Here is a 27105-nt window from a genome sequence, read left to right on the forward strand (position 1 = left end):
GGATGACCTCCTGAGGTCCCTTCCAACCCTAATTTCCTATGATTCTGCTCACTTGGAGTAGTATTGGATTTTCCAGCATTTGCTTCTGGGGACACTGATACACGAGACGCTCCAGGCGCTTTAATTAGAGTAGCTCTCAGAGTGTCCGTCCCTGCCTCACCCCCAGAGCATGTGTATAGACAGCCTTAGAGACTAACGGATTCAGAGAGGCATAAGCTTTCATGGGCATCTGATGCATCTGACAATGTAAGCTGTTGTCTGTGAAAGCTTGTGCTTCTCTGAACCAGGTGGTCTATAAGGTGCCACCCTACCTTGGTTTTTATCCAACTTCAGCCCAGCATGCCTAATTACTTCTCTAAGTTAAGATAAGATAGCTTTCTAAAAGAGATGTTACAGCTCAAACAGAAGCTCATATAAAAAATTGTTGATGGAGTTTAAGTTCTTTAACTTGTCTTGTGCAGAGTCAGACTAGAGGATCCATAAGTATTTCTCCTGGCCTTAAAATCAGTCAAGGGTGCTGAGAATTGGCTTCTCCAGAGCATACCCCAGTGTGACATCAGACCAGTTCATGTGGTTACTATGCATATGTAACTGCAGGGACTTGAATTTCCTTCAACTTCTATGAACCTTTCCCTCATCTAGGTTATTGAGAAAACTATTGTTACAGGCCATAAACAGCATCAAAATGGCTAGTTAGCAGATTTGCACACGTTTTACCATAAGTCATGTGCATTAGTTCTGCTGGTGAATAAAACAGTAGACACAAATATACAATAAGAGTTATGCTTTTTAAATGAATTGGATGGAAATAATTTGTAATCAAAAGTAACAAAATATTCTTTGAATTACGTAATATTTTAAAAATCGGAACATTAAGCAATATGTTTTGTGTTTGTTAGGATAACAGCAGAGGAAGAGAAATTTAAGAAACAATGGGAAGAGGACTGGGGACCTAAAGAGCCACCTAAAACTGTAAAAACTGTGACTGCTGAAGTTCACCGTGCCCCTTCTCCTAAACACAGAGGTAAGCAACAGATTCTGTCCTGTTCCCTAAGGAAAATGGTGCTGGAGGAACAGTATCAGTCTTGGATATATAGAATATTTCATCAGTTCAATTTTAACATGTTATAGACATGAGTAAAGGTTAATACTTCTTAATTGTTTGCAAACCTATGAGATGTGTGCTTAGTGGTATCTAGGTTACAAATCCTACCACCAGGCTTAACTGTAAGACTTGTTACAGCCTCCGCAAAAAAATATGTTGGCCTGGAAACTGAGCTATGCCACCTAGAGATACTGAGTCTTCCCAGCCAGGACTGAGGTGCCATTCCCAGCCAGGACTGAGGAGAGGTTTACTTTGCTGTTGTCCATATTATTTTTATTCAGCAGGTTCTGTAAGCCTCAGAAATGTCAACCTCTGGCAGATTTCCCAAGTAGTAATGGTATAATTTTCATTGAACTGCTCTCAATTGGAGATGCTTTTATGCTGAACACTTAAAAAAAACAAACAAACTGGTGCCTCAATGGGAGCTAAGCTGTTTTATGAAAGTCTGCCCCAAATGCTTATATGCTGGATGTATGCACATGTATGTGTAAATCTGAGAAAATTTCATAAAATGTGCTACATGCTCTAATTTAATATCTATGAAGAAAATATTTTCTTCATAATAGATTACAGGATTTAGGGGCATTTTGTTACCTCAGAGCCTGATGTCAGTATTTTAACTCTTTATCTAGTGAGTAATCAGCTATGGGGACATCATTTTCATGATTGGTGTCTGACCTGGGAGAGATCTTGGGGAAATGGAGTGGTTGAAGGTAGAAATTTAATAGTCAGCTTTCAAACTGAGGTGGAGTAAGTGGATGCTCTCAGTTCATGTTGGGGAGAATGGGAAGATGGTAGTCTCCCTCTCTCATATTTTTTCCTTAAAAAAAATAAAAATAAATAAAAATATGGAATTCATGTTTTTGGCTCAGAGGGGTAGAACCTCTTGCTAGACAGTGCTCCTTCAGTCTGCCTAGCAACAGATGGCAGCAGTGCACAGGGCAACCCTGATTGGCCGACCTGGACTGCTCAGAGTCAGCCTGCGCCTTCCTGTAGCACAAAGTGGAATTGTTTTGCTTCCTACTTGGCTAGAGTAGTAGGGCATTTTTACACATGTAAGTGTCACTGCAACGCTTGCAGTTGTATAAGCAGTGAAATGTGTGTCAGCGCTGAGAAAATGATGGCACTGCACTTTTGAACTAAAACACATAGAGGTGCTTTAGTTCAAAAGTGCACTGCCACCATTTTCTGTATGCTGGCGTGCATTTTGCTGCTTATACAACTGCACGTGATGCAGTGCAACGTGTGTCAGCTTGTATGCAGAGCAGACTCGATTAATCAAGTCTGCTTCAAAGCGGCGGATCTCCAGTGCATTGCAGGACAAAAAAGTATGTGTATAAATGTCCATGGAGTCCAGCCAGAATTACACACTATTGGGGTAAGTGAGGAAGAAGCAGGAGCAGTGCATCCTGGGATGCTAGAGGACTGCTGTGACTTCTTTTAGAAGGGTAAGTTGTACAGACATTCACTGTCCCAGGTGAGAGTGATTTAACACTGGTTGCTCCCAAGTTATTTTTTCCCTGCAGCAGTCCAAGTCTTGAACATCTGTACACTCATGTTTTCTTCTGAGAGACCAGCAGCTCTCCCAAGAAAAAGAGAATGTCTGTATGTGACTAGTTTTAGCAGTTTAGCTTTTTTGGACTTAGGTGATGGAAACTTCTTAAGGTCACCCAATAGAGAAACACATGTATGGGAACAAGCCATTGACCTACTCAATAGTTACTTTGTAGCTACCATTCTTCGAAAAGGGCAAGTGGGGTAACCTTGGGAAATCACTTTGCTTCTCAATGCCCCAGTTTCCTCTTTGGTTAAATAGGGGTGATGTTACTTGCCTCCTGCAGAGTGCTTTTGAGAGCTATTCATAAAGAGCATAATGTAAGAACTAGATTTCATCATTATTACTGTATTTACTTGAATCCAAGATGAAGTTTTTTCCCTCATTTAGCATAGGGAAAAACAAGCTTCGTCTTGAAGTTGAGTATCAGTGCTCTGGCTCTGGCACCAGCTCAGCGCCATGCCCAGGCCAGAGATGCAGCCTCTGCCTGCACCAGGCTGGACCTGGGGCCAGAGCTACTGTTGCTGTTGCTGTTGCTGCTGCAGCTGCTACTGCTGTGGCTGCTGCGGCTGCCAAGAGTCAGCAGTATCTGTGGTGACTTGGGTCAGGAACCACTAGCTAGGGCCAGGGTTTAGGTAGCAGCGGGGGGTTGGAAAACAGGCAGGGATAGGGCAGTAGCACGCATAGGGATCAGAGGGGTGGGGATGGGGCAGCAGCATGTATCGGGGATCAAGCAGTAGTGCATGTCATGGAACAGGCAGTGGATTGGACAGCTAATGAGATATGGGGGTGGGTGGCAGTCTAGGGAATTAGGCAGGGGGATTGGGAGGTAATAAGAGTATGAAGGTATCAGGGAATCAGGCATGGTATTAGGCAACACTGGAAATTTGGGGGATTGGGAGGCAGTGAAGATCTGGAGGCAGTGGCAGTGTGGGTTGAGGATCAGGTATGGAAACAGGTGGTGGGGCACAGGGATGGGGGGTAAATAACAGGGGGCAGGCTGCCTGTTTTTCCCCCCTCCCCCGACCCCCCATGATTGGGGGCAAGTTTAAAACAACTGTCCAGCAATTAGATTCTATAAATGGAAAATTATAACCAATTTGTAATTTTTCATTTATAGAATGAATTATTGAGGTGTCATCTTAAATTCACAGTCATCCTGAATTTGGATGACTGTGAATCATCCAAATACAGTATTTGTTTTTCATGCAGTAATATGGATCTTTTTCATGTATAATGCAAGCTCATTTGTGACTGCATGCACATTCTATCCCCTGACTAAATACTTGGCCCCTAAATAAGTCACATCATCTGGTACCTAATATTCCATGCTTTTGCACCTTGTAAAAATAAGCAAGGCCCAGGTTTCAGCAAATACTTCTGCAGTTCTTGTGTCTTATGCACAAAGAACAGAGGCACCTGCTTAACTTTAAGAAAATGAGGAGACTGTCAGGCTCACTCTTACTGGGCCTACTTTCATGGTTTTATTTAAACATGTTTGTAAGTGTTTCTGGGTCAAGGGCTCAAGTCCATTTGCCAGCTTCTCAAACAGATTCATTAGCAACCTACTTGAACTAATCACTAGAGTGGAACAAATGTCCATGTCTCCTAGATGGGTTACAAGAGGTTTTTTGATGCACATGCTCTTTACTTTTCTGTTATTGAATTCCTTCCTGTTGTCCTTACTTCTTTTCTCCTCCCTGTTATTCCCTTCTTGTCACTTTTCCACCACTGAAGATTTTCAGCCCAAATTGTACGCTCTCTACAGTCCAAAACTCCATTTAAGTCAGTGGTCATATTTTCTTCGTAGGATTTGTCAAGGGAACAAATCTCCTCTGTAATAAGGTGCCATTTGTACACTAACTCTTCATAGAAGAGTTGTGCATTAGCGGTAAGAGTGGCTCAGCTCTCTGAAGGCAGTGGAAGTGCTCTGAAGCTTATTTTTAACTAAGAAACTAAATCCAGTGGTGGGGGTGGCAGGGGTGTGGCCAGATGCTGGCTGGCATGGCAGGGAGGGGATTTATCCCCCTCTGCCCGCTCTGCCCCCAGGGGGCTGCAGTGGGGGGCTGCCAGCCCCGAGTGCCGTCATTCTCTCCCTGCACAGGGCGAGTGGTGGAATAAGCTCCTTCCCTGCTCCCTCCACCAGATGCCAGAGGGAGGGGGGAAATAACCCCTCTCTGTGCCCCAGCACCTAAGGGGGCCATGCTGGCTGGCCTCTGGCCATGCCCCCACTCCTGCCGCTGGAGTGGTGAGGGGGCAGAAATTGTGACAGGGCAGCACCTGCTGTCATGGTTTCCCAGGAGCGCAAGCCTCTTCCTGGCAGGGAGCTGCGCTGCGGGCAGGGGTGGGGCAAGTAGCAGTGGTGCTATGGGAGGTTTGGGGGGCTATGGCTGCCCCTTCAAGCCCCGATGTCACCACTCACCCCATGCAGTCTGTGGCAGCTCTGACTGCCCTGCCCCTGTCTGCAGCGCAACCCCTGATGGGAAGAGGGTTGCGCTCCTGGAAACCTTGACGGGGGTACTGCCCCCGTCACGGTCCCTGCCTCCTCACCACTCCTGCAGCAGGGATGCGGGGTGGCCAGAGGCTGGCCAGCATGGGTGCCAGGGCACGAAGGAGGGTTATTTTCCCCCCTCCCTCCAGCATCTGGTAGAGGGGGCAGGGAAGGAACTTATTCTGCTGCTTGCCCCATGCAGGGAGCAATCGGTAGCGGCAGTTGGGGCCGGCAGACCCAGGGCTGGCCACCCCCCCCCACCCCATATCACAGATTCCCTGCAGCCGAAGATGCATTCTAGCACCCCCCAGCTTCTGGCCTGAGCCAATGCAGACATGTGTCTGCATTTTCTGAATGTCTGTTCACTTGCAAATTGGTTCAGTCTAGGCAGGTTAGACTAACCTGCAAAGATTGAATCAATTCAGGCTCTGGCTCTTTGAATGTCTGTCCCTAGCCCTGGAGATCGGGAGATCTGGGTTCCATTACTGACTCTGCCACAGCATTCCTGCATGACTTTGGACAAGTTGCTTCATTTTGTGCTTTGATTCCCCAGCTAAAATGGGGAAGATGACACTTCCTTTCTCTCACTTGTCTATTTAGATTGCAAACTTGGAGGCAGGGTCTTTCTCTGACTACATGCCCTCCTAGAGCTGTGCCACAATTGGGTAATATTGTCATATAAATGTAATACTGCTGTTTTATAGGAAGGGGAAAGGGTAGTGTTTTCCTTTTAATCTGGACCAGATCATTGTTGATGGTCAAATTTGTGAGTAGTCACCATGATCCTCCCCCACGATGATCCTCCCCCAGCTTCAGTGCACTGCAGGTGCTTGAAGCTGCTTGGAGATCCTTTATTTCATTTAGGTAATTCCTGATGTACCTAATATTGTAATGGCATGTAAAGCCTTACATCATTGCTTCTTCTTTATTTCATGGAAGCCTCTAGTTGCACTCTCATTTCTGTCTCCTTATTTCCTTCCCCCTTTGTTTCTTTAGTAGATTTAAAGGGAATTGCACGTGACCAGCTTACAGCGGATGACATGGATGGAATGAGCATGAAGCAGGACAAACAGGTTTGCTGTTCAGCCATAGCTTCCTGTCCTGATTCAGATTCTTCCTATACTTCACTTCCTCCTGACAGTCTGTTTTGACACTGAACTGAGTGTTTCCTATTTTTCTCTGTTTCATGGGTAGGATAGTGTCCGTTTTATTTGAATAGTAAATGCTAACATAGTTACAGAGCTGAGAATATATATTGCCATTATTGTTCTCCAGAGATACCTGAAATGAATGCAAAGACTGTGGAGAAGAACAAAAATGAGAAATCAGTGTAATTAATAGTGTTATTTATCAACATCAGATTTATTAATAAGTCAATGGATTTCTTGTGTGGTTCTAAATGGCTGTTTATTTTTACTTTAAGGATGTAGCTTTTAGGAAAGTATTTTAAAAAGAACATAAAGATTGAGAAATGGAGATTTTTTTTCTCTCGGTGTTTCTCTGCAGCACGCAGGCTTGAATGTTGTTTAATCAATAACTTGATTTTGTTCAGTAGGTTATGGCTAAACGATTGTCATGATCACTCTAAAGCATTGGGTATGACTGTAAATTATGGCACTAAGAGTGACTGTGTCTTGAATAACTAGCTCATATAAAATATATCAATAAAAATTAAGATGAACATATCAGTACATGTACATATAAAGCCTTTTGATCAATGCTGTTAGAAAATAATTGTCATTTCTTACCAAAGTTTTGTTTTTACTCCTCAAATAGTTTTTAACCTGTTGCAAGTATATCTGGGTTGTTCTAAACCACTATTGGACTTTTCTTCAACAAACAATTTTCTTTGCATTTTTATAGCTTTTGGATGGTTTTATCGGTATGAAGGAAAATTTCCAACAATCCGCAAGGTATACAGCATATAGAGGTGTAAATTAGAGTTTGCTGTGGGTTTTGTGTTTACCTTTCCTTCTTTCTCTCTTATTCTTCAAATAAATGGTATAATAAATGTACATTTATTTGTAACCACTGCGGCAAGTATCAAGCTCCTTTACATCACATGGACTCAGAAACTTCAATTTTTTTTTTTTACTTAATATATGCATGTGTAGATGGGTTTTTCTGGAGTGTGCCTGTGAGGTCTGATCCTTTTGAAGTACTGAGTGATTTCAAGGGGAATTGAGAGCTGGCAGCTTCTTGAAGGAGATGCTCATCCTGTTGTATGTCTGACTCAATAGGGTAGACAGCACAAATTTCACACTATCTGTAAGCCATCAAAATAGTGCTTAACAGAGATCTTCCAGAAGCAGAAATTCAGTGAGAATTGACAGCTTAGTTTTTATTATTGCTTTTAAAAATCTCCCAGTAAGTGGTGTCCTAAGTGGTGAGTAGGCTTTTGTGCAGGAATAAATTTCACACATAATGGATGAAGATAATCAAAACATGCTTCTAAAGTTTGATTAAAAGGATAGTATGGTTTGAAGTATTACCTTTAAGTCATGCAGTACTGTTTCAAATAACATCCTATTCCTGTTCTCACTTTCTGTTTCCAATATTTTTTGACACTTACAGAGCTTCTGCCATTGTTGTCTAACCCAGAGGTTGTCAACTGGGGGTACACATACCCCCAGGAGTACTTGGAAAGGTACCTGGGATTATGCGCGGGCAGACGGGGATGGAGTACCACCACCCACCACCCCGCGCTGCCACCTCCCAAGAGCAGGACCGGGGGAAAGAGGACAGTGGCTCCCCTCTGCAGTCTGCACAGGTGCTGCCCAGACGCAGTGGGGGGCTGGAGGGAGCTCGCGCGTAGCTGCTGCTGCTGCATGCAACCCCCCACCTTCTCCCCCGGCTCCGTGTCCAGCTGCTGCCACCCTCCCCCCCACTCCCTGTCTGGCCACTGCCACCAGAAGGGATACACTCCTTAAAAAAGGTTGAAAACACCTGGTCTAACCGGTTGATGTTCAGAACTGGTGGTGCCATCATATGGCCAAATCCTGCATTGCTCATATATCAGTTCTCTTACAGTTCTAGGTGTGCAGAGAAGTCAGGATAACAACTTTAATGTGAGCTTCATCTATCACGGACACTATTGAGAACAGGGGTGGCTAACCTGCAGCATGAATGCCACAAGTGGTGCACAGTCTCTGTGTGTGGCCCACAGCAGATAAGGGAGGGAGCAGGGTACACAGGAGCAGATAGGGGAGGAAGCAGAAAGCAAAGTAGCAGTTTTGTCAGGGAACACAGGAAAGGAAGCAGGCATCAGAGCAGCAAATCAAACAGGGAGCACAGGGAAGCAGAGAGCACAGGACGCATGAAGCACTCGGAAAGGGTGCAAGTCTAATTTGTGTCATGTCTGGCAAAAAGGTTGGCCGCCTCTGATATAGAGGATCCTATTTTACTACCCTGCCAGAGGAGAGATGTCAGAGTTATTTCCCTATGCATAAACCAGGTAACAACTGCACATTTTAGATATCACTTAGAACTTGTATCTCAGATGCAAATGACCACCATTTATACAGTTAGGTTATGTAAGAGAAAAACATGATTCTGTTTTGAAAGTGCTAACTTGTTAGAATAAATAAATGACTCCCCTGTGCACCTCTACATTGATATTCTTTAAGCATCTACATTGCTTTTGTAGACCTTCAAAACAATTTGAAAATATTAATAAAAGCCTAATGCAACTCTCTTGAAGTATATTGCACAGTGGGTATGTCAACATGAGATACTTTCCTGTGCAATAAACTAATCTACTGCACAGTAAAGTGGCACTGTCTACCCATGTGCACCATTTACTAAGCAGTAGATACTGCAGAGTAATATTCATGTAGACAATGACAAATTTGCTCCTTGTCAGCCTAAGCAGCAGGGGGCCACAGGGGATAGGGAACTCCCTCCATGGTCCTGGTGCTGCTCAGCTCCCCCCAAGAGCTGGGAACCAATCAGCGCCAGGACTGGGGAGCTCTCTGCCCCCTGTCCCAGCTCCTGGCTCAGAGCTGGCTGCTCTGGAGGGTGAGCGAGGGCTGAGAATCCAGCTCTCATCTGTCCCCTGGAGCATAGAGTGCACCATAGTTTCATAGTAGTTTCATAATAGTTAGGGGTCAGAAAGGACCTAAATAGATCATCTAGTCTGATCCTCCGCCACTGGCCGGAGCACATGCTGGGATCACACGACCCCAGACAGGTGTTCATCCAACCTCCATGTGGGGCTGCTCTGGGGGACAGGCAAGGGCTGGATTCCTAGCCCCCACCCACTACCCAAAGCAACCAGCTCCCTGCCAAACAGGGCAGATGCTGGTGGCCCTGTTTCTCCCCCACCTCCTCCCACCTACCCAGCAGGAGGCTCACTGGCAGCTATTCCACACTCGGGACAGCTCCTGGCTGGGGGCTTCCTGGCAGCTATGTCCCCCCACAGGCTTGGGGCCAGGAGAGCTCTGCTAGCTGCAGGGGCAGCTCTCTCCTGGCCCCGTGCACATCAGATCCTTTTCTAATGTTCATGGGGCCAGGAGACAGCTGCTACTGCAGCTGGCAGTTCTCTCCTGGCCCCATGCCTGCTGGGACCAGCCCTGTGCCCCCTGCCATCCCCCAGGCTAGCACCTGGGGGAACCTGGAGCTCCCCTGGCTGCTGCAGGGGGGCAGAGAAGGGCAGGAGCCACCCTGTACCAGGCTGGTCCTATTGGGAGCAAATCTGCTCCCAAGAGGGAGCACGTATAGATTTAGTCCCAGGAAGCCATACTGCTCAGTAAACCTACTATGATTTATTAGCACATGTAGATGCGTCCAGTGTGAACCAAAAGCCTAAAAAAGAGTATGATCGAACCAGTTTTTGCTTTTTAAAAGTGTTTTTAAAATATTTGAAACTGGGAAATATAATTCATCTTGCTCAAAAACTGCAAACTAATTTTTATAAAATATTCACTTCCTCTTAAAGATATTTTTAGTTCAGAGCAAAACCCAAGGAACAAATTATGAATCCATAGGAAAAAATGGAAGGGGTAATGCTAGTCTTTTTTTTGCTTATAATAATGCATTTGGCTAGTATTGGTGGGTATTTGTTTATCTTTTCTAGTACTAATAACATACACAGTTCAGTTCAGTGTAAATCTGTATAATCAGAAATAAGATGTTAACTCCTAGCACATAGAGAAGAAAAATGTGTGTCTTTTTGTAAATAATGAGCTAATATCTTAGTAACTGTAAGGTGCAAACTATAGGTAGTTCTACACAAGACATGAAGTCATTGTAGTACAAATGGTAAAAACACAGGCACAAGACATTGGTTTTGACTGAAGAAGCATGCAACTACTGAAACATTTGGAACACATTAATCTTACCTGTTAAGACTACTCTTTCCATCAATAATAAAATTAACTGAAGCAAATAAAATATAACTTCATTGTACTCATCAGTTTAAGGTACCAGTTATTTGAATGTGGTAATTCCTTTAGTTTTTTGTTTTGACCAGAAAGTAGAATGTTAGAATCCTTCCAAAAGTTCCTTGCCAAGATTAGACATATGACCCAATACCTTTTCTCCAGTATTGTACAAGGAATGGCAGGGTGGCACCTTAGAGACTAGCTGGTTCAAAGAGGCATAGGTAACAACCTACTCTGTCAGATGCACAGTTAACTACCTGTTTCCAGTATTGTAGGACTGTTAAGTTTATCCTTAGTTATACAGAGATTGATTGTTGCATGCTTTTTCATTGCACCCTTGGGTTCCCAAACTGCTGAGAAGTTCTGCTGGCATAAAAGAGGAACAGCTCATGCTTTCCTCAGTATACTGCTTGTACTCTTCCAACCAAGCCTTGCTGCACTGGAAGCCACCTACCTGTAGCAAGCCAATTGATTCCTCTCTGCTGCACCTTGGTCATGAACATGAGCACAGCAGGGGTCCCCTGCCCTACCAGTTGACCTTGGCAAAGCCAGCTGATAGTCACTAAACTCTCAGCTGGCTTGCAGGTTTCATGTAACACAATTAGGACACAAACTTCAGAGCTTCTATCTGAAAGTTTCCATTGTATTAAAAGAGACTATTTTTTTCTCAAACGTGTAAGCTTTAAGATCATTTTGTACAGTGTTAGCACTTATTTTTAAGGGGCCAGTACATATGAGGTACCTTTTAATCCTCTGGCTGCCATGAATGTTCATTTGTCATCCCTAAAATTCACCACAGTCTTCATGTTGCAGTCTCCTTGCTTGGGGGTGATTCAGTTCCCTCTGACTGAAATTTCTCTTTACAACTGCTTGTTCTCTCTCTTGTTATGCATGTCATGTAGTATTTTTACTGTGTGAAGCAAGAAAGGCTCTTTACAAAGTTTTGACTTCTGCCTGTAATACATGAGCACCTATCATGTGAATGCCTTCATTGTATCAGACAAGGTTCTTTGGGTAAATCTGATATCTTTTATTAGACCAAATAAATAGTTGGAAAAAAAATTCTTAGAAAACTTTTGGGCTTAAAAACCCTTTGTCAGGCTGAGGAAGCATCTGTAGTTGGTGTGTGCTCTTCCTGGATGGAATGAATAGTATCATGCACTTACTAAAAAGAAGTAATTTATGAATAGTGTAGTGCTTCTTTCAAACCAAATATCCCACGCTTCAGTTTTTTCCTCTCCTGTACAATATTTAACTGCTTTGACCCATGCAGGAAGACATATAACCTCTCTGAATAGGGGCAAATTTCATTTCATGTATCAGAGAACTTAATTCTTCTAAGACAGGTGCTTATGTATCTGAAGGCTCAATGAAGCTGAAAGTTTGTGGTGTTTTTAACTACCATTAAATAGACATGCTGTACTTTTGTGTAATTAACAATTTCCCAGAAGGGGAAAGAAAAAAAGAAATCAAAGAGTGACGATATGTGTGAACAGAAGAAAAATAAAAAGGAAATGGAGTTTGAGCAAAAACTTGCCAAAGAAAAAGAAGGGATGTTGGAAAGAGAAAAACAGCTGAAAATTAACCGGCTTGTACAAGAGGTATGTTGTTTTAGGCTCTGTGCTATGTTTCTTTACAATTTCCTTCTTCTTGTTCCTGCTTTCCTTGCTGAGGAAAAAAACCCTTTTGACTCTAACAAGAATATTGGCCCCAGCTTAGTAAGTAAAGCAAATACCTTCAGGCCACCCCTTCCAGCCCTGTGCATGTGTGAGGATCCTGTTTCACTAAAATGCATCTTATTTATTACATTTAAAATATCTTGCTTAACTGGGACCTTGTTTGTTTGAGGATGGTGGTACCTCAGCAGAACCCATTATGGATGTTCAGTATACCTTGCATCAGAGAAGACTTACCAAGCAAATGCTGGAAATGGTGCTCACCACTTTCCTTTTCTTATTCATAAGAACCTACCGAGTTCACAGCAGAAGTGGGCTGTGTGGCAACTCTTTCAATCTTGCAGGTTCCCCTGCGTACCTCCCTCCCACCCCCCGTTGCTGAGGGGCTCTGGTGGTCCTGCTGCTTGTTGCTGACTGGCTGGGAGGCAAAAACAGTGCCATATTTAAAACAGTGTTTTTTGCTTCCCTGCCAATCAGGAGCAAGGGGCGGGGCCCCTCTGCCAATAGCGGGGTATAGAGGTGGTGGCGGGGCACACACGGGGGAACCTGCAGGATTAAAGGAGCTGCTGCACAGTCCACTTCCACCATGAATTCGGTAGGTTCCTACTTATTCATATTTTGTTGCCCAGCTGCCTACAAAGATGAAAAACGGGAATTTCGTGCAAGAGAATTATACAAAGTAAAGAATTCCTAATAGGAAAAAAAGGATACAAAGAGAATGTTTAAATTGAAGTAACAAAGCATAAAACTCTGCTAACCGTAAGCACTAAAGTTGTGACAATTATTTAAAAATAAGTATATGACAGATTTAAGAAAGATAGAACCTTAAGTCAGGAGACATGAGAAAAAAAGAAAGTGGTACTTTTCAGGTTATTTGAATAGAAGGATCTTATCTAAGGATCTACATTTTTATAAGTTAAAAAAAAATGTATCCTCTTGACATGTCAAAAAGAGACAATGGGTCAAATTTTTGCTGTCCTAACTCTGAGCTGAATGGGGTATAATTACCAGAGAATGTGTTCCAGTGTCAGAGACTTAAATAACGTACAAGAAAATTAACTGTGCTGTTGCAAACATATAATTGATGTGAACCTGCACTTCCTAGTTTATGAGATCGGTTCTCACCCTGATGAGAAGTCCAGTTGGTTTAAAGATTACTCTGTTGGTGCACGTAAAGGTTTTCATGGATGAGGCTATTGGAACAAGTGAAAGAGGAAGTGAACTACCTAAGCATAAGTAGTTTTGCAAAAAGGATTTTAAAGTACATTTTCCATGTTGAATCTTATGTGTGTTGTAACTATCTTTAACTTTTTTCTGCAATTCTGTTATAATTAAGGTCTCTGAGACAGAGAGGGAAGACTTAGAGGAATCAGAAAAAGTGCAACACTGGGTGGAAAGACTTTGTCAGACACGGTTAGAACAAATTTCCTCTGTGGAGAATGAGTCTCCTGAGGTAAAAACAAGCTCTTGCTTATTCATCACTGCAATAACTGAATGCCTTTGTATTTTTTCCTGTGAACTCAGTAAGATTTCACACAGTGTAACAAAGCAGAATCTATCCCATTCTTTCCATTTTTAGCTTTGTTTGTTAAAGATCGACATACATACTGTTAGACATTCACAGTTTTTTTTAGGGATTGTCTTGTGTGAGAAATATATTACCATTGGTAAATTTGACCATATTATATCCATTGAAAAAGCAGCATGACCACAGCTCAATGTACTGTTAGATGACTGCTAGAGTAGCTGGAGAAAAGCCATATTGAAGCTGGATACAAGGATTTTGCCACATCTTCTAATGAACTTTTTGGGTAAGATGGCTTTAAAGAAGATATCCTGGGTATTCAGGATTTTGACTGCATCCTAGTATTAGGTAGAACAAAGCATAACAAACAGCTAGACCATATCCCTTTAAAACACTTACAAGAGAGGCTTAAGAAACACCACAAGAATTGCTTGCAGCATTTCATTCAACTCTTCCCCCTCAAAGAGAAGGACATTGATGGATAGAGACAGTAGGCTTGTGGCCTTATGACCATAGGGATCTACATCCAGGGAGGCTTTCCCACCATCCTGCTGGTCTGGCTCTCCTCCCAGCACAGCTGCTTCAGTAGGAAATCTGCTTTTTGTTAAGTTCCCTTGGGGAAAACTAAGGAACTGCAACCGCAGAGGGGACCTCGAGGGATTCTCACTTAGCTATTATTGGGTCAGCTTGGAACCAAGTTCCAAAGAGCAGCTGGGTCCTCTGCTCACGCTGGCCCTGGGCTCAAAAGCCATGTGGCTTTCCAGTGTTCGAGTCTTTGTAGGGTCTCCACGAGAGGGTTGGGATTCTCTAAAGATGCCTCAAGCATTCAGTATTGACTGTGTCCATCTGGTGGATCTTAGTTTCTTTCACTGGTAGAAATGGTGGGAGCAGGATATTGGGGCCAAACTTGCATGCATTGTTAAAGCCTCCCTTTTTCAAGATAAACTTACTGTACTATAGTTGTGCTACCACTTAATTAGTCTATTACTACTTGAACAAATTAAACTGATATAAAAAAGCAAAACAGGATGCTTCTGATGAATTAACATAGCTGAGCTTTTAACAACTCTTCTATAGCATAGCTACCACTAGGTATCACACATCCACTTAAACAGCAGCAGTTCCCAGGGATTATTGATCAGCTAAAGAGATGTTAATTTTTATATGATAGTGATATCTTTTGGTACTGAGAAATTTAGTTGAGAGTATTCTTTTGTACAGAGATTCACCTAAAGAAGTACAATCAAATACAAGTAGGATACATACCTTAATTTCTATAGAGGCAGCTTGTGCCTCTGTAGCCACTCCTCATCAGAGTCCACAGGATAGTGGATAAAAGAGAATATTGGCTGACTGGACTTTCAGAAACAGCTTGACCTGTAAATAATAACCAGAATCATATACATATAGAATTCCTCAAATCTGAATTAATTACTCACTTCTGCAAAATTTGTAATTCCTATATCTGCTCTCTGGTTCATAAGCCCCTCAGCGGCATATGCTCTGTACGGACAATCTAGACCTTGTACAGCTGCATAGATTGTAAAAGAATGTAGACAGCAGAAAATCCCTTAGAATGACAAGCACATGAACTCTTCCCATATACAGCTCACATGCACACCCACACTCAGATATCTGAGACCTCACCTACATCACACATGCCATCCAGGTGGATGTATTCTGGCACATACAGGGGCTTCTAGTGCACAACTGAATTTTCCAGGATACCATAACTCTGAAATCCCTGCTATTTTAATTTTCATAAACATTAGTGCTTTTTAAAGATTCTCCATCCTGCTCCCCTTATTGATAGCCTTTACAAGCTTTTCTTCAGCCTCATGGCTTTTTAATTGCCTAGAAATCCATTTGAGAAAAAAAACTGTTGGAAAGCAAGATTTTTACTTTTGCTTTCTGTGATTACGCTATAGTTTCACCTTCTGAAATGTTAATTTTTTTTTCTTTTTCGGAACTGCAGTTATTACAGCATTCTGTGCATTTTAGCTGAAATACCAGGGAGGGTTTTCTGTATATAAAAAAGCTTTAAAAAAATATATGTGCCTATTTTGTGAATAAGAACCTGAGAGCTTATAATACTGAGTTAGTTGCATCTTAGTACATGCCATTAGCTTCTTCAGAATCCCCCTCATGAGAAGATGCACAGTTAAGACAGATTTCTTTTGTCATTACACTAGTTGACAAGTGGACGGTCTTCTGCTTCTCCTTCTGCCACATCAATGCGGAGGTTTGCAGGTGGCCTGCAGCTTCATACCACAGATCTTGATGATATTAATTTAGACGAGATTGACAAGCCTAAGAAACGTGTCCCACCTCCCCCTCCGTCACCCCACACACCTTCTGCATCATCTGCAGCTCATCCACTTTCTTCATCGAATGTTCCACTTTCAAGAGGCCCAACCCCCTCATCCTGTGCAGCTTCACAGGTGACTTCATCATCTGCTTGGATGCATGCACCCCAACCTCTTCGACCACTCCCACCTGCCCCCTTGTCTGCTCCACCTAGTGAATCTCTTCATCCACCACCCATCCTCTTAGAAGAAAGAGTGGGCAACCACAGCTACACTGGTGGCCCTACAGAGTCCTTGAATGAAGCCAAAAACTACAGTGGAAGATCTACTTTTGATCCTTTTAGCTCTCAGAATAGTGAGCAGACCTACTTACGAAGTCCAAAGGTATAATTTGACTACTTTTCTCCCCTTGTTGCATATATGTACCTCATGATAGCAATGTGTACAAATAACAAGTGGAGAATCTACCTGTGTGTGTTCTAAATCTGCTGCATGCAAAAAAAAATGTGCAGAATGCATGAGCCAATAGTGCTTTTGTCCCCATTACTCAACAAATTTTAAATGCTAAGAAATCATGTGGCACATTTAAATCAATCCTCCCAGCTATGAAACTATTAAACTAACTATGAAACTATAAAAAATAGGAGCATTGTTCTTTCTAGCAGCTGTAGGTATAATGTATGTGTAGAGTAGAAGATTTGTATCTAGATAACTTTATTTAAATGCAACTCTGATTTGTTTTTCTCAGTAATGCACAAGAACATTTAGCTTGAAATCAGGCATTCACTATTTCTTAATCTCAGCTGAGCCCCAGTAGTAGTGATCTTTTTAAGGAACATGCTTAAATAATCTTACTACAAATTCAAAGAGTTTTCCCTTTTTGAAAACAGAAGATATAGTTTTTCTGAGGGAATATTCTGATTGATCTCTTATTGAGAGAGAACTCACTAGATTCACCCCCAAGAAAGATCGTCCATGTTGAATTGTCTTTAAAAAGAAAAGTCATACATTGAATCCCACTGTGAAAGGGAAAACTTTCTGTGACTTGAGTATAACAGTGTTGTACTTTTTAAAGGACTGTAATATCAGGTACATACTGAATTTTTGTTTCAAAAGAAACTTCTGCAAATATTTCATATTAACTTCAAATAGTTTGAGTGAATTGTAACACTTTTCTGCACACTTTCTGCATGGAAACTATATATTGTGTTTGCTGTGAGGTTTTTTGCATGATCACATGGAATAATGATGATTTTGGATATATTGCAGTTGGGCAGGGGAAGGACATGCACAGAGGATCAAAATGACTTGTTCTCTCTGGAAATCAATTTAATGGAATTGCATTGGAAGAACAAATTATGAAACATTGTTATAATCACAGATAGATCAATGAGGCACTCCACAGACACAGTTTATGTTGAAATTTCAGTAACACATTGACATTAGGCGGAAACTAAGGGATCAAGTAAAGGAAACAGATAGGACTTGTCTCCCCAAAACATGAAAAACATAAATCTAGAAGTGGCAGTGTTCAAGTGATGTTGCAGCTGTTCATGGTTGCTCCAATAAAAGATATTGCCCACAAAAATCCTTACTTCCTGCCTAAACATAGAAGCCTGTTCTTTCCTTTAGCGGGGACTTGGTGGCAGCCTATATTAGGGGCATACATCAGGGCCTGGGGGACCATCTGCTCACCAAGGCACCCCAGGGAAGGACAAAAAATAATGGGCACAAAGTGATTGAAGATTGCTTCAGATTGGACATAAGGAAAAACTTCTTGAAAAATCAAGTGCTGAGGATCTGGAACAGTCTCCCCCCAGGGGTGGTACAGTCACCTAGCCTGGCGATCTTCAGAAAGTGTCTTGATGCCCACCTTACTGGGTTTATCTGACCCCAGAAAACTTTCCTGCCCAAGTGCAGAGGGGCTTGACCTGATGCTTTTGTAAGATCCCTTCCAGCTCCTAATATTCATAAATTCATAAATGTTAATAGGAAATTCCTGTATAAAAAGAAACGTAGGACTGGTCAGACTGGACCCATCCTAAGAACTGGACATCTGTTCCAGTACTCTGTCTCTGAGGGTGTCCAATAGCAGATGGTTTAAAGTAGTTGTAAGAACTCTGAGGTTGGCAGAACTCTTAGGTAGATAATATATCTAATTTTAGCGATTTAAGATATTTAGTTGGTCTAATAAAAGATATCAGATCTACCCAGAGAACCTTGTCAGCAATTAAGATATACATTTGTGCCAGGACTTTTAAAAATGGATGATTGAAGTTAGGCTTTTAAATCCTTGTTAAGCAGCAAAATAAGCTGCCTTATTTTCAAAAAATCAATAAACTGTAGATCCAAGAGGAGGTTTTAGCTCTTAGTCCATACAATATTAAGCCAAGCCAACTCTCTTTATATGTTCATAATCCAGTTGTCTTTGCAGGGTTTCACACATGTAACTGGTTGAGGATCTGCCTCGTTGCTGATTACTTTTTCAATAGCATAGTTCATATCTTTGTGGTGAAACGCACACATTTTATGTTAAGAAAAAGTTGGGGGGGGTATATCCCATCTTCTGAAAACATTAACTCAGCTATTTCTGATTTACTGAATAAATCTATCCAATTTTTAAAAATGATGTATTATTATCCTAGCCAAAGCTAATGGAAAAAAAAGATTTATTGTTGTGGCCTCACAAGTAGGCTTTTCTAATATTTATCCAAATAGACTTCCAGATCTTATCAGTATCAGCAGCTTTCTTCCCTGGCCTATTTAATTTCAAGTCTTGCCTGCTGCTTGCTAGTGCTATATGAGTGAAATTGCCTGTTAAATGTTCTTTGTCCATGAACTGTTCATGGATAAATTAAGAATTGATCTGCGATTCATAAGTATGATAATTAGCAATATGGTGCGAACCCTGTACTAAAGCTATTATTATTTAGGTTTTAAGAAACGCCTCTCATGTCAGCAAAATGACACCTGCATCCAGCAGTTCACTGGTATGTTATGTACTTTTAAGCATGCATGTAGTTTTTATAAATTTCCTGTGTAATGTTCATTCAAGGAAATTAAAAATAATGGTGACTATAAATAGTTGCAAGGTCTGATTCTATCACCAAAAAACATGCCCAGTATATCTTAAAATTTATCAAGTGGCTTCATGCAAGGTACTCTCTGCATTTATAGGATACTTACTCTGTAATATCACCTATGTATGCCAGAGGTAGGGTTGGCTCACAAATTTTAAAAAAACCCTCTCAAGAGTGAAGCTTCACATTGCAAAGTCTTCCAGTAATATATGCTCAGAACAGGTGTGTTCCTTGTGTAGCCTGGGTTCCGTGCATGTTTCTGTCCAGGCAGACAAACTGCACATGTATAAGAACACCCTGTGTGTTTTTATTACAAATTGTGTTAGTTTCACAGTTGAATATAGAACAACATGACAACACTTGGATTGTGTTAATGAGAAGGTACCTAGAGATTAAGTCATATTACAAGCAACCTGTCCTCAGAAAAGATGGTCAAATCTGTAAACAAAACTTCCAGTAATACATGAGTATCATGTTAATGGAGGTGGTTCTTCAACTTCTTCCTGTGCAGAATTCACCAATTGCTACCCTACAGATGGTCAGTTAGTTGTCCATTTCAAACTCCATATTGTAATAGAGATATATTGGCTGCTACTGCTGAATAAACCCTGAACAAAATGCGCGCCCAGTTTAGATCAATGGTTATATGAAGTGACATATTTGGAATCTGTTATGGGCTTCCACCGTCAGTGGACAGTACATATAGATATTGTGTAGAAGAGAAGGCATTGATGGAGAATCTTTACCTCTCCCAGGGGCAGCAAAAACAGATCCTTCAGCTCACAGGACTCAGATGAGGGAAGTCACAGCTGACACACTAGCCCTTATTACACACCCACAGGCTTACCAGGAAATGTGGCATAATGGATGCCATAAATTTGATTGGAAAATAGTGTCTCTGTTCTGTATTAGTTAAATTAGATCCTTTAATAAAGTTCAGTGCAGTGTAGCAGTTGTGTGAAGTGTCTATGCAAAGTAGTAGTGCAGACATTTTTCCAGGATCTCATGCTGGGAAAGGTCTGTCAGTGACAGGAACTGTTGAATACCTCCGTGATTCCAAGAACTTAGCATAGAATCTTTTCCTATCCTCTTGAAGTCTTTACATCTCAACCATCAGTAGCTTGCGATGAACAAATTAAACAGAAATTCATTCTCTTCTCTCCAAAATAGTTTCTTAAGAGGGTGTAGTAGAAAGTTCCACATCGAGAGAAAATACATATGCCTGGCATCTATCCTTTCTGGTTTTGATCCAAAGGTGCTCAAGATCTGAGTGTTCTCCACTAGGTCACTCTACAGAGTCTAGTCTCAGCAGTGTGCAACTCCCAGAGGTGTCGTTCTAATAATGGTAATCCTAAAATTTCCATGAAAAGTTTCAAAGACCCAAGTCTATGACTTTTATTCTGAATTCTAAAAATATTCCCTTTTTCTGTTACAAAACGTGTAGGGGGTGAGGCAGTTGTAACCTGCTTAGCAGAAATCATTCATATAATTTTCATAGTAGCAGCTTCTCCTATATGGGATCCATTATATTTCCTATAAGAAATGTCAACAAGACTCACTGTTGCTGGGACTGATTCAGGAGCTAAACCCATAGAGTTCCATTCTGAACTCATTACTTCCATTGGCTTTGGTGGGAATGTTGCACAAGTAAAAAGTGTAGGATGAGGCTCAATGTTTGTATGTGCCAAATGATTATTCCTCAAATGCCTCTGGTTATTTACTGTATTGTGCAGAGCCAAGGGACTCTAACTAGTGTAGCTAATGTTTGCACTTAGTCCTAGGATAAGTCATTTTAAAATACTTCTTGTGGAATGATTGTAATTACAGACCTGGTAAAGTTTTCCTTAAAGGATCATGGTACATACCTTCCTAGGGCAGAAATGTAATACTTTCACAATTCCCATTCAAACTTGCTATGTGTTTATAGTCATGGTTTTAGAATTTCTTCTGTTTCTCATTGATCAGTTAGTTGCTTTTATGGGATAGGTGCCAAATACAAGGTTAAAATTTTCCATCAGCGCTGTGGTGAACTCAGAGTTTAAGGAAAACAAGTAATTTATTAAAATATAACAGTAATTATACTGTGTTCTGGTTAGTTAACATTACAGGTCAGTTTAAGTACCTCTGAAACTTCTTTATATATTAGTGGCCATGAGTTCATAGCACTGAAGCAATTGTAATTGCATTGTCTCTGTTTAAATGATTGGTTTACAAAAATGCATTGTCAATCATAATGTTCTTAAATTGAACCCCTATAGCAGTTTGCTCCAAGTCCACCTACCCAGCATCGACCAGGGATACCAGTAGTCTCTAAGCCAGTCATGCTGCACCCTGAGTCTAATTCTATTGTCAGGCCAACAATCAAATCCGAGGCCCTGGTAAGCCTTTTGAATGTTTTATTTTTCCTGAGTGCTGCAATGTTGTGAGGTTTATTCTTGCCCAGTTGTCTTCAGAGGGTCAAAGTTTTCTGTGTATCAAACACACATTGACTTCTTCTGAGTGATCAATAGAGGTAAGTACTAAAAGTCTCCATCTGGTTCTTGACTGAGTCTCTTTCTTACAAAGGCAATTTTTAGGCTTCATCTCATAGCAGAGTAATAAGCTCTACCTCAAAGGGCTTGTAGATATTCTTGGGGGGGGAGGGGAGGGTTATACATTATATTTATTCTGCATTTCTGTGTTCATGTATCAAAAATTTAAATAAAGTCTGTAAGTGATGAAGCTAACAATGTTAAGTTTTGCCTTTACAAGGAAACATAAGCATATTTAAAATATATAAAACATAAAATAATTCTTCCCTTCCCAAGCAAAAATATATGCATTGTTAAATCGTACCCAGCTGTATACTAATAATGTGATTTTTCCTGTTAAGCAAATTACAGATAAATTATTTTTTCCCATCTGGTTTAAATCTAAATCAAGATAAGATCTTAGGCTGCTTACAGACATTAAAAGAAATAAAAAAACCCTGCACTTTACCAGAAGAAGCCATGCGTTACTTCGACCCGACTCTGTAGCGTCTGTATAGATTGGGTGCTTCAGCAGAGCTTTTTGGCGCTTGTATCTAATAACTAATTAGCTATTAGATAAAAGCACCAAAAAAGTCCCACTAAAGCCTGATCTATACCGATGTTGGGTAAGCCGGGTCCAACTAATGCAGTGAGCCTCTTCTGGGCATGTGCTGGGATCAGCGTGGGAGTGCACCTAGTTTAGTAAAGTGTTGGGTTTTTTAACGTCTGTAAGCAGCCTTTAAATTAAAAATCTTTTATCCAAATCTTGCACCTCTCCTAAAAAAAAAATTATAGCAAGGACTGCAAGTTTGGGCTCTTTTTAAAGCACCAGAGATCATGCATAGTTTTGAAGGTGAGGACTTAACCTTAAAGTCTTTACTTGGGGAAAAAACTCCAGTTAAAATCAATGTAAGTTCTACCTGAGTAAAAACTGGTGATCCACATCTGACACCATTATCAGCACTTACTCACATGAGTAATCCTATTGCATAAATTAAAGTTGCAGCTCTTCTTTTTTGACAGCATGAGTGGAGCTGGTGTAATCTCATCTTCCTTGTAGCCAATGGAAGGTCTCCTAAACAGTGCAAAATGTCCCATTTCCTTTCTTTTAATTACAAGCTCATGTTATGAATACCAAATTCTTCAAAGTTAATGTGCATTTTGGCTCCAATTATGTCTTTTATGAAAATGGCTTATTTCTACAGAGAGGCTTCGCCTTTAATAATTTATTCTTCTGTCTCAGTTTTCAACATTACAGTTAGTAAAACAGATGCAGTAACCATTTAATGATTGGTTTTGCCAAAGACTCTCTGCTGAGGGCTGCTTTATTATACATGGGCTGAAATTACTATGCACAATATTGAGCAAGCTGATTTTACAAGACAAACATCAATTTCTGCCCTCACATGAGTTTATAATTTACACTAGTTAAGATCCTTCCAATCAACATATTCCTTTCAATTGTATTAATGCATAGGCAACACATAGGGGGGGCATGGAGGGGCATGTGCCCCCCCCCCGCCCCAAGAACACTGGTACCCCCGTGAGAGCAAGGGCTCTGGCTGGTAGCGGGGCACGAAGAGTGCCAGTGCCCCCCCTGAAATTGGGTTCACTGGAGGCATGGTGGCAGGCCGCTGGGTGGACACGCCCCCCGCCAGTCGTTCCCCGCTGGTGCTCCCCCGACTCAGGAGGCACCAGTCGCCCATGTATTCACGGAAGCTTGTTTAGCTTTTTAATGCGTGAAATAGATCATTAGTTCATTTGTTGTCCTCTCCAAAGCAATTTGAAATTGCTCAGGAGGTCAGTCATCCAGCATTAAAATCAGGGTAGAACATACGGTTATAAAATTGTTCCTTTGTAAGAGAGAGAATTTACTGTGAGCATGCATCATTAACGTAAGATGAAAAGGATGCTCAAATAGTATAGTTGCCTGCTTTCAATCAGTCTTCAAGAACTAGAAGCCTCCACAGGGACCATTCATATTGCTCATTATGTAAACACACACATTTTCCAAATCTCAGAACTATTATCATGTTGCAGATGTCAGTTTCCTTTAGTCCCAAAATGCTTAATAACTAATTGGGAATTCACAGATGGAGGGACTGCATATTTTTCTGATGTGATATCATATTTTTCTGATTTTTTTCTAAAGTAAATTGCACTGTAAATTGCATTTGTCAGTCCTTCCACCCACTAACTTGCTATTATGATTTGGTTTGTTATGATTGTTTGTACTGGTTGCAGCTAGGTTCGTGATAAATTATAAAGTAGGGCTTACACAGCTATTTAAAAAGTGTGAAAAAGGAAGAAGTCTTTTTTTATCCAAAAAAGAAAAGCAGGCCACTCTATGCTCCAGAAGGCAAAATTTATACGGGCCATAATTCTGCAAATTTTAAATATTTATTTTGAGTTCTGTGCAGAAGGAAGAATGTTTATTGTCTTTCCTGATTCACGTAAAGGCTGGGATGTAGGAAAAGTTCAGTAGCTCCTTCTCTTAAATATGTGAAACAACTAAAGGCAAAATAGGTTTTATTTTCTAATACCTTCCCCCTCTTCTTGCACATGGCCTCCCATATAAAATGTCTACTGTAGTTTGATTAGTAAGACCTACATAATGCACAAGTCATCGGAGACTAATGTTGATGGATTAATTAACAGCCCAAATGGGTGGTAATGAAGCCACCCATTAGTTAAATCACCAAAAGTGATTGAGAAATAATAATAATAATAATTATTATTATTATTATTATTTTAAAATTGCTGACCATGGGCAAAAATGCCTTCCATTAAAGAGGAAGCAAGCCTCCAAGCAGAGAAGATAGTCTCTCATACTTGAAATATCACATTAATTATATTCTGACTAGGAACTCTAACTCTTCCATCTGCTCATGAACATATAAATTATTCCAATTCGTGGCTGGAAAAACATTCATAGGAGTTGAATCTCAAAAGGAGGCTTTGGTAACTCTCAGCATATGTAAGTCTGGTAGCAATGGGAATGGTATGCTTGTGCTGCTCTACAAAGCAGGGCAAGAAAAGGCCCCTGGTGAAACTGTTCAGTCTGGTGCAGAGAACTCTAGTCCTTTGTTGGGATTAGATACATTAGGAGGAGCTTCACTAAGGCAAGCCATTGTACCTGCTATTTTCTCACCAGTGATTTGATATGCAACTGGCGAGGAATATACAGGGAACAAAATGGGATTCTATAAATGCGTCAAAAGTAAAAGGGAGACAAGGAAAACCATAGGTCCCTTACAGAATTCAGAAGGCAATCTGGTTATGGACAATGCAGAGAAAGCTGAAGTATTTAAGGCCTTGTTTACTTTGTTCTTCACAAATAGTGGAGCTACATGATGATGAGTGCAGTTGGCAGCAAAGATAGGGAAAGAGACAACTTAGGGAGCAGGCAAAAGTGCAGCTCCCTGCTATAACGCATGGCACGACTTGGGTACTGTAGAGAAGGTACTGTGGAGGTTACAGTGAACTGTAAACTGAATATTAGTCAACAGTTTATTCTTGTTGCAAAAAAAAAGCCAACAGCATACTGAGTTGTATTAACAGAAAAGTTGCTTGCAAGTCAAGAGAAGTGATTCTGATACTTTATTCAGCCCTGCTGAGGCCTCACCTGGAGAAGTGTCCAGTTTTGGGCTCCACACTTCAAGAAGAATGTGGACAGTTTGGAAACAGTCCAGTGCAGAGCAACAAAGATGGGTTAGGGGTATGATTTATGTGGAAAAGCTGAAAAAACGAGTGTTGTTTAGTTTGGAGAAAAGAAGTCTGAGCTGGTGATTTGATAACAGTCTTCAAATACCTGAGAGGCAATTAATGAGAGGATGGAGACAGGCTTTTCTCTACGGCTGTAGGTCACAGGACTTGGTGCAATGGCCTCAAGTTGCAGCAGAGGAAATATAGGTTGGAGATTAGGAGGAACTTCCTGATTCCGAGGGTGGTCAAGCATTGGAACAAGCTGCCTAGAGAAATTGTGGATTCTTCATCCTTGGAAGTTTTCAAGAGCAGGTTAAACAGACACTTGCTTGGGATGGTTTAGCCACAGATGCTTCTGCCTGAGGAGCACCTGAGCCGGGCCTGAACTAGGTGACCTTGCAAGGTCCCTTCCAGCCCTACTTTTCTATGATCTTTCTCAAACACCCATCCCATAGACAAGGAGATTCTGATGCATTTGCTAGTGTTACAGGTTCTTTCTTTCCCCTCCTCCTTTGGTTGACGTATATTTCTTGAAGGAAAAATGTATTACTTCACTTTTTTCCATTTGGGATTCAAGACTCAGTTCTGTGCTATGGAGAGAAATGAAACCGGAAAAAGACCCTTGTTTCTTATGCAGTGTGCTGTATGGCAACTGATTGTCTTTTAACGATTCAGCTTTTCCTCTGTTTTGGTGGTGTGGTGCTTCTGCCAAAAACACTAATGCTGAAAATGAAGATGCATGTACCCAGAAGAGATTAACTATTTAATTTCAATTTTGTTGAAAATCTGGCCAGATGTTCAAAATAAGCCTAGACCTTTTTGACTGATCCAGTGAAATTGATGATGGAAAAATTAGTTAACATTCAATCCTGAATTTAAAAATACTTGATGTCCTAATCTATTTTGTAGGAGCAAATTCTTATTTCAGAGAAGACACAAATCTGTTTCCCTGATTTGGTACGGTTTTTGTGTGTATGGTTTATTTCCCCAATTCTGTCTTTTTTCAGAAAGACTTGGAATTTCATATGGTATCGTGTATTTGAGATCATTTCAAACTATAGCTCTTTTAGCAGGTTAGCTACCACCTGCTAAAATTAATCTGGGTCTGAAATCGGTTTGTAAAATGTAAATAGTGCTGTTTTTATATTTGATTTAACAGTTATTAATGAGTATTTTAAAATTACTAACTGAACAACCTGTAGAGGAAAAATCCACTTGAGTTAAATTAATAACCCATTCAAATTGATCTGTAAGAAACAGAATCGTTTCCCAAAAATAAGGCTTAGAATTAAAAACTTGAATGGAACGAATGTGTAAAGCAGAAACATTTGAACAATACCTCCATCCTTGTTCTGATTATCCTTTTCTTCAAAGAATTCATGGCCATTCAGTAAAATTCAGCCTCCAATATAGGAAATCCCTTGACAGAGGAGGCAGTTTTAAGTTTGCATGCTTAAGGCTCTGTTGTTATTAATCCGTATATTTTCAAAATACTTTGCAGCATTTTTGCCTTGTACATGTTGCTTGACCTGAGGGCAGTCTTGCAGCATAGACTCAACACAGCCCTCTGAAAATGTAGTGAGGGAAGTATAGCCAGATAAAATGATTTTAAGGAGTCATGTGCCATGGAGATATGCATTGTTTCTCTGGTCCTTCTCACATGGAGAAGTATAAATTCCATAAGTATATCCATTTGACATGGAATTAGCCCTGGTAGACATAAAAATCAGTCAGTGACCTTTATATGCAATAAAGATAAATTATATATTGT

The 27105-nt window shown here is 41.0% G+C and overlaps 1 protein-coding gene across 10 annotated transcripts in view; it reads left to right on the plus strand.

Moving 5' to 3' along the window:
- Positions 1–27105, plus strand: part of USH1C (USH1 protein network component harmonin) — a 93582-nt gene that overhangs the window by 43664 nt on the left and 22813 nt on the right. For 3 of the 10 annotated variants that reach the window (XM_059722616.1, XM_059722615.1, XM_059722618.1), the window contains exons 14-20: positions 900–1024; positions 6148–6224; positions 11981–12133; positions 13545–13661; positions 15926–16423; positions 18973–19029; positions 21378–21497. In XM_059722616.1, the coding sequence (XP_059578599.1) occupies positions 900–1024; positions 6148–6224; positions 11981–12133; positions 13545–13661; positions 15926–16423; positions 18973–19029; positions 21378–21497 (1147 nt within the window). Of the gene's footprint in view, positions 1–899; positions 1025–6147; positions 7167–11980; positions 12134–13544; positions 13662–15925; positions 16424–18972; positions 19030–21377; positions 21498–27105 lie in introns of those variants that run through there. The other 7 variants (XM_059722617.1, XM_059722619.1, XM_059722620.1 and 4 more) reach the window with 7 other exon arrangements.

This window comes from Alligator mississippiensis, chromosome 2 (genome assembly GCF_030867095.1).
Source record: "Alligator mississippiensis isolate rAllMis1 chromosome 2, rAllMis1, whole genome shotgun sequence".
Classification (NCBI taxonomy): Eukaryota; Metazoa; Chordata; order Crocodylia; family Alligatoridae; genus Alligator; species Alligator mississippiensis.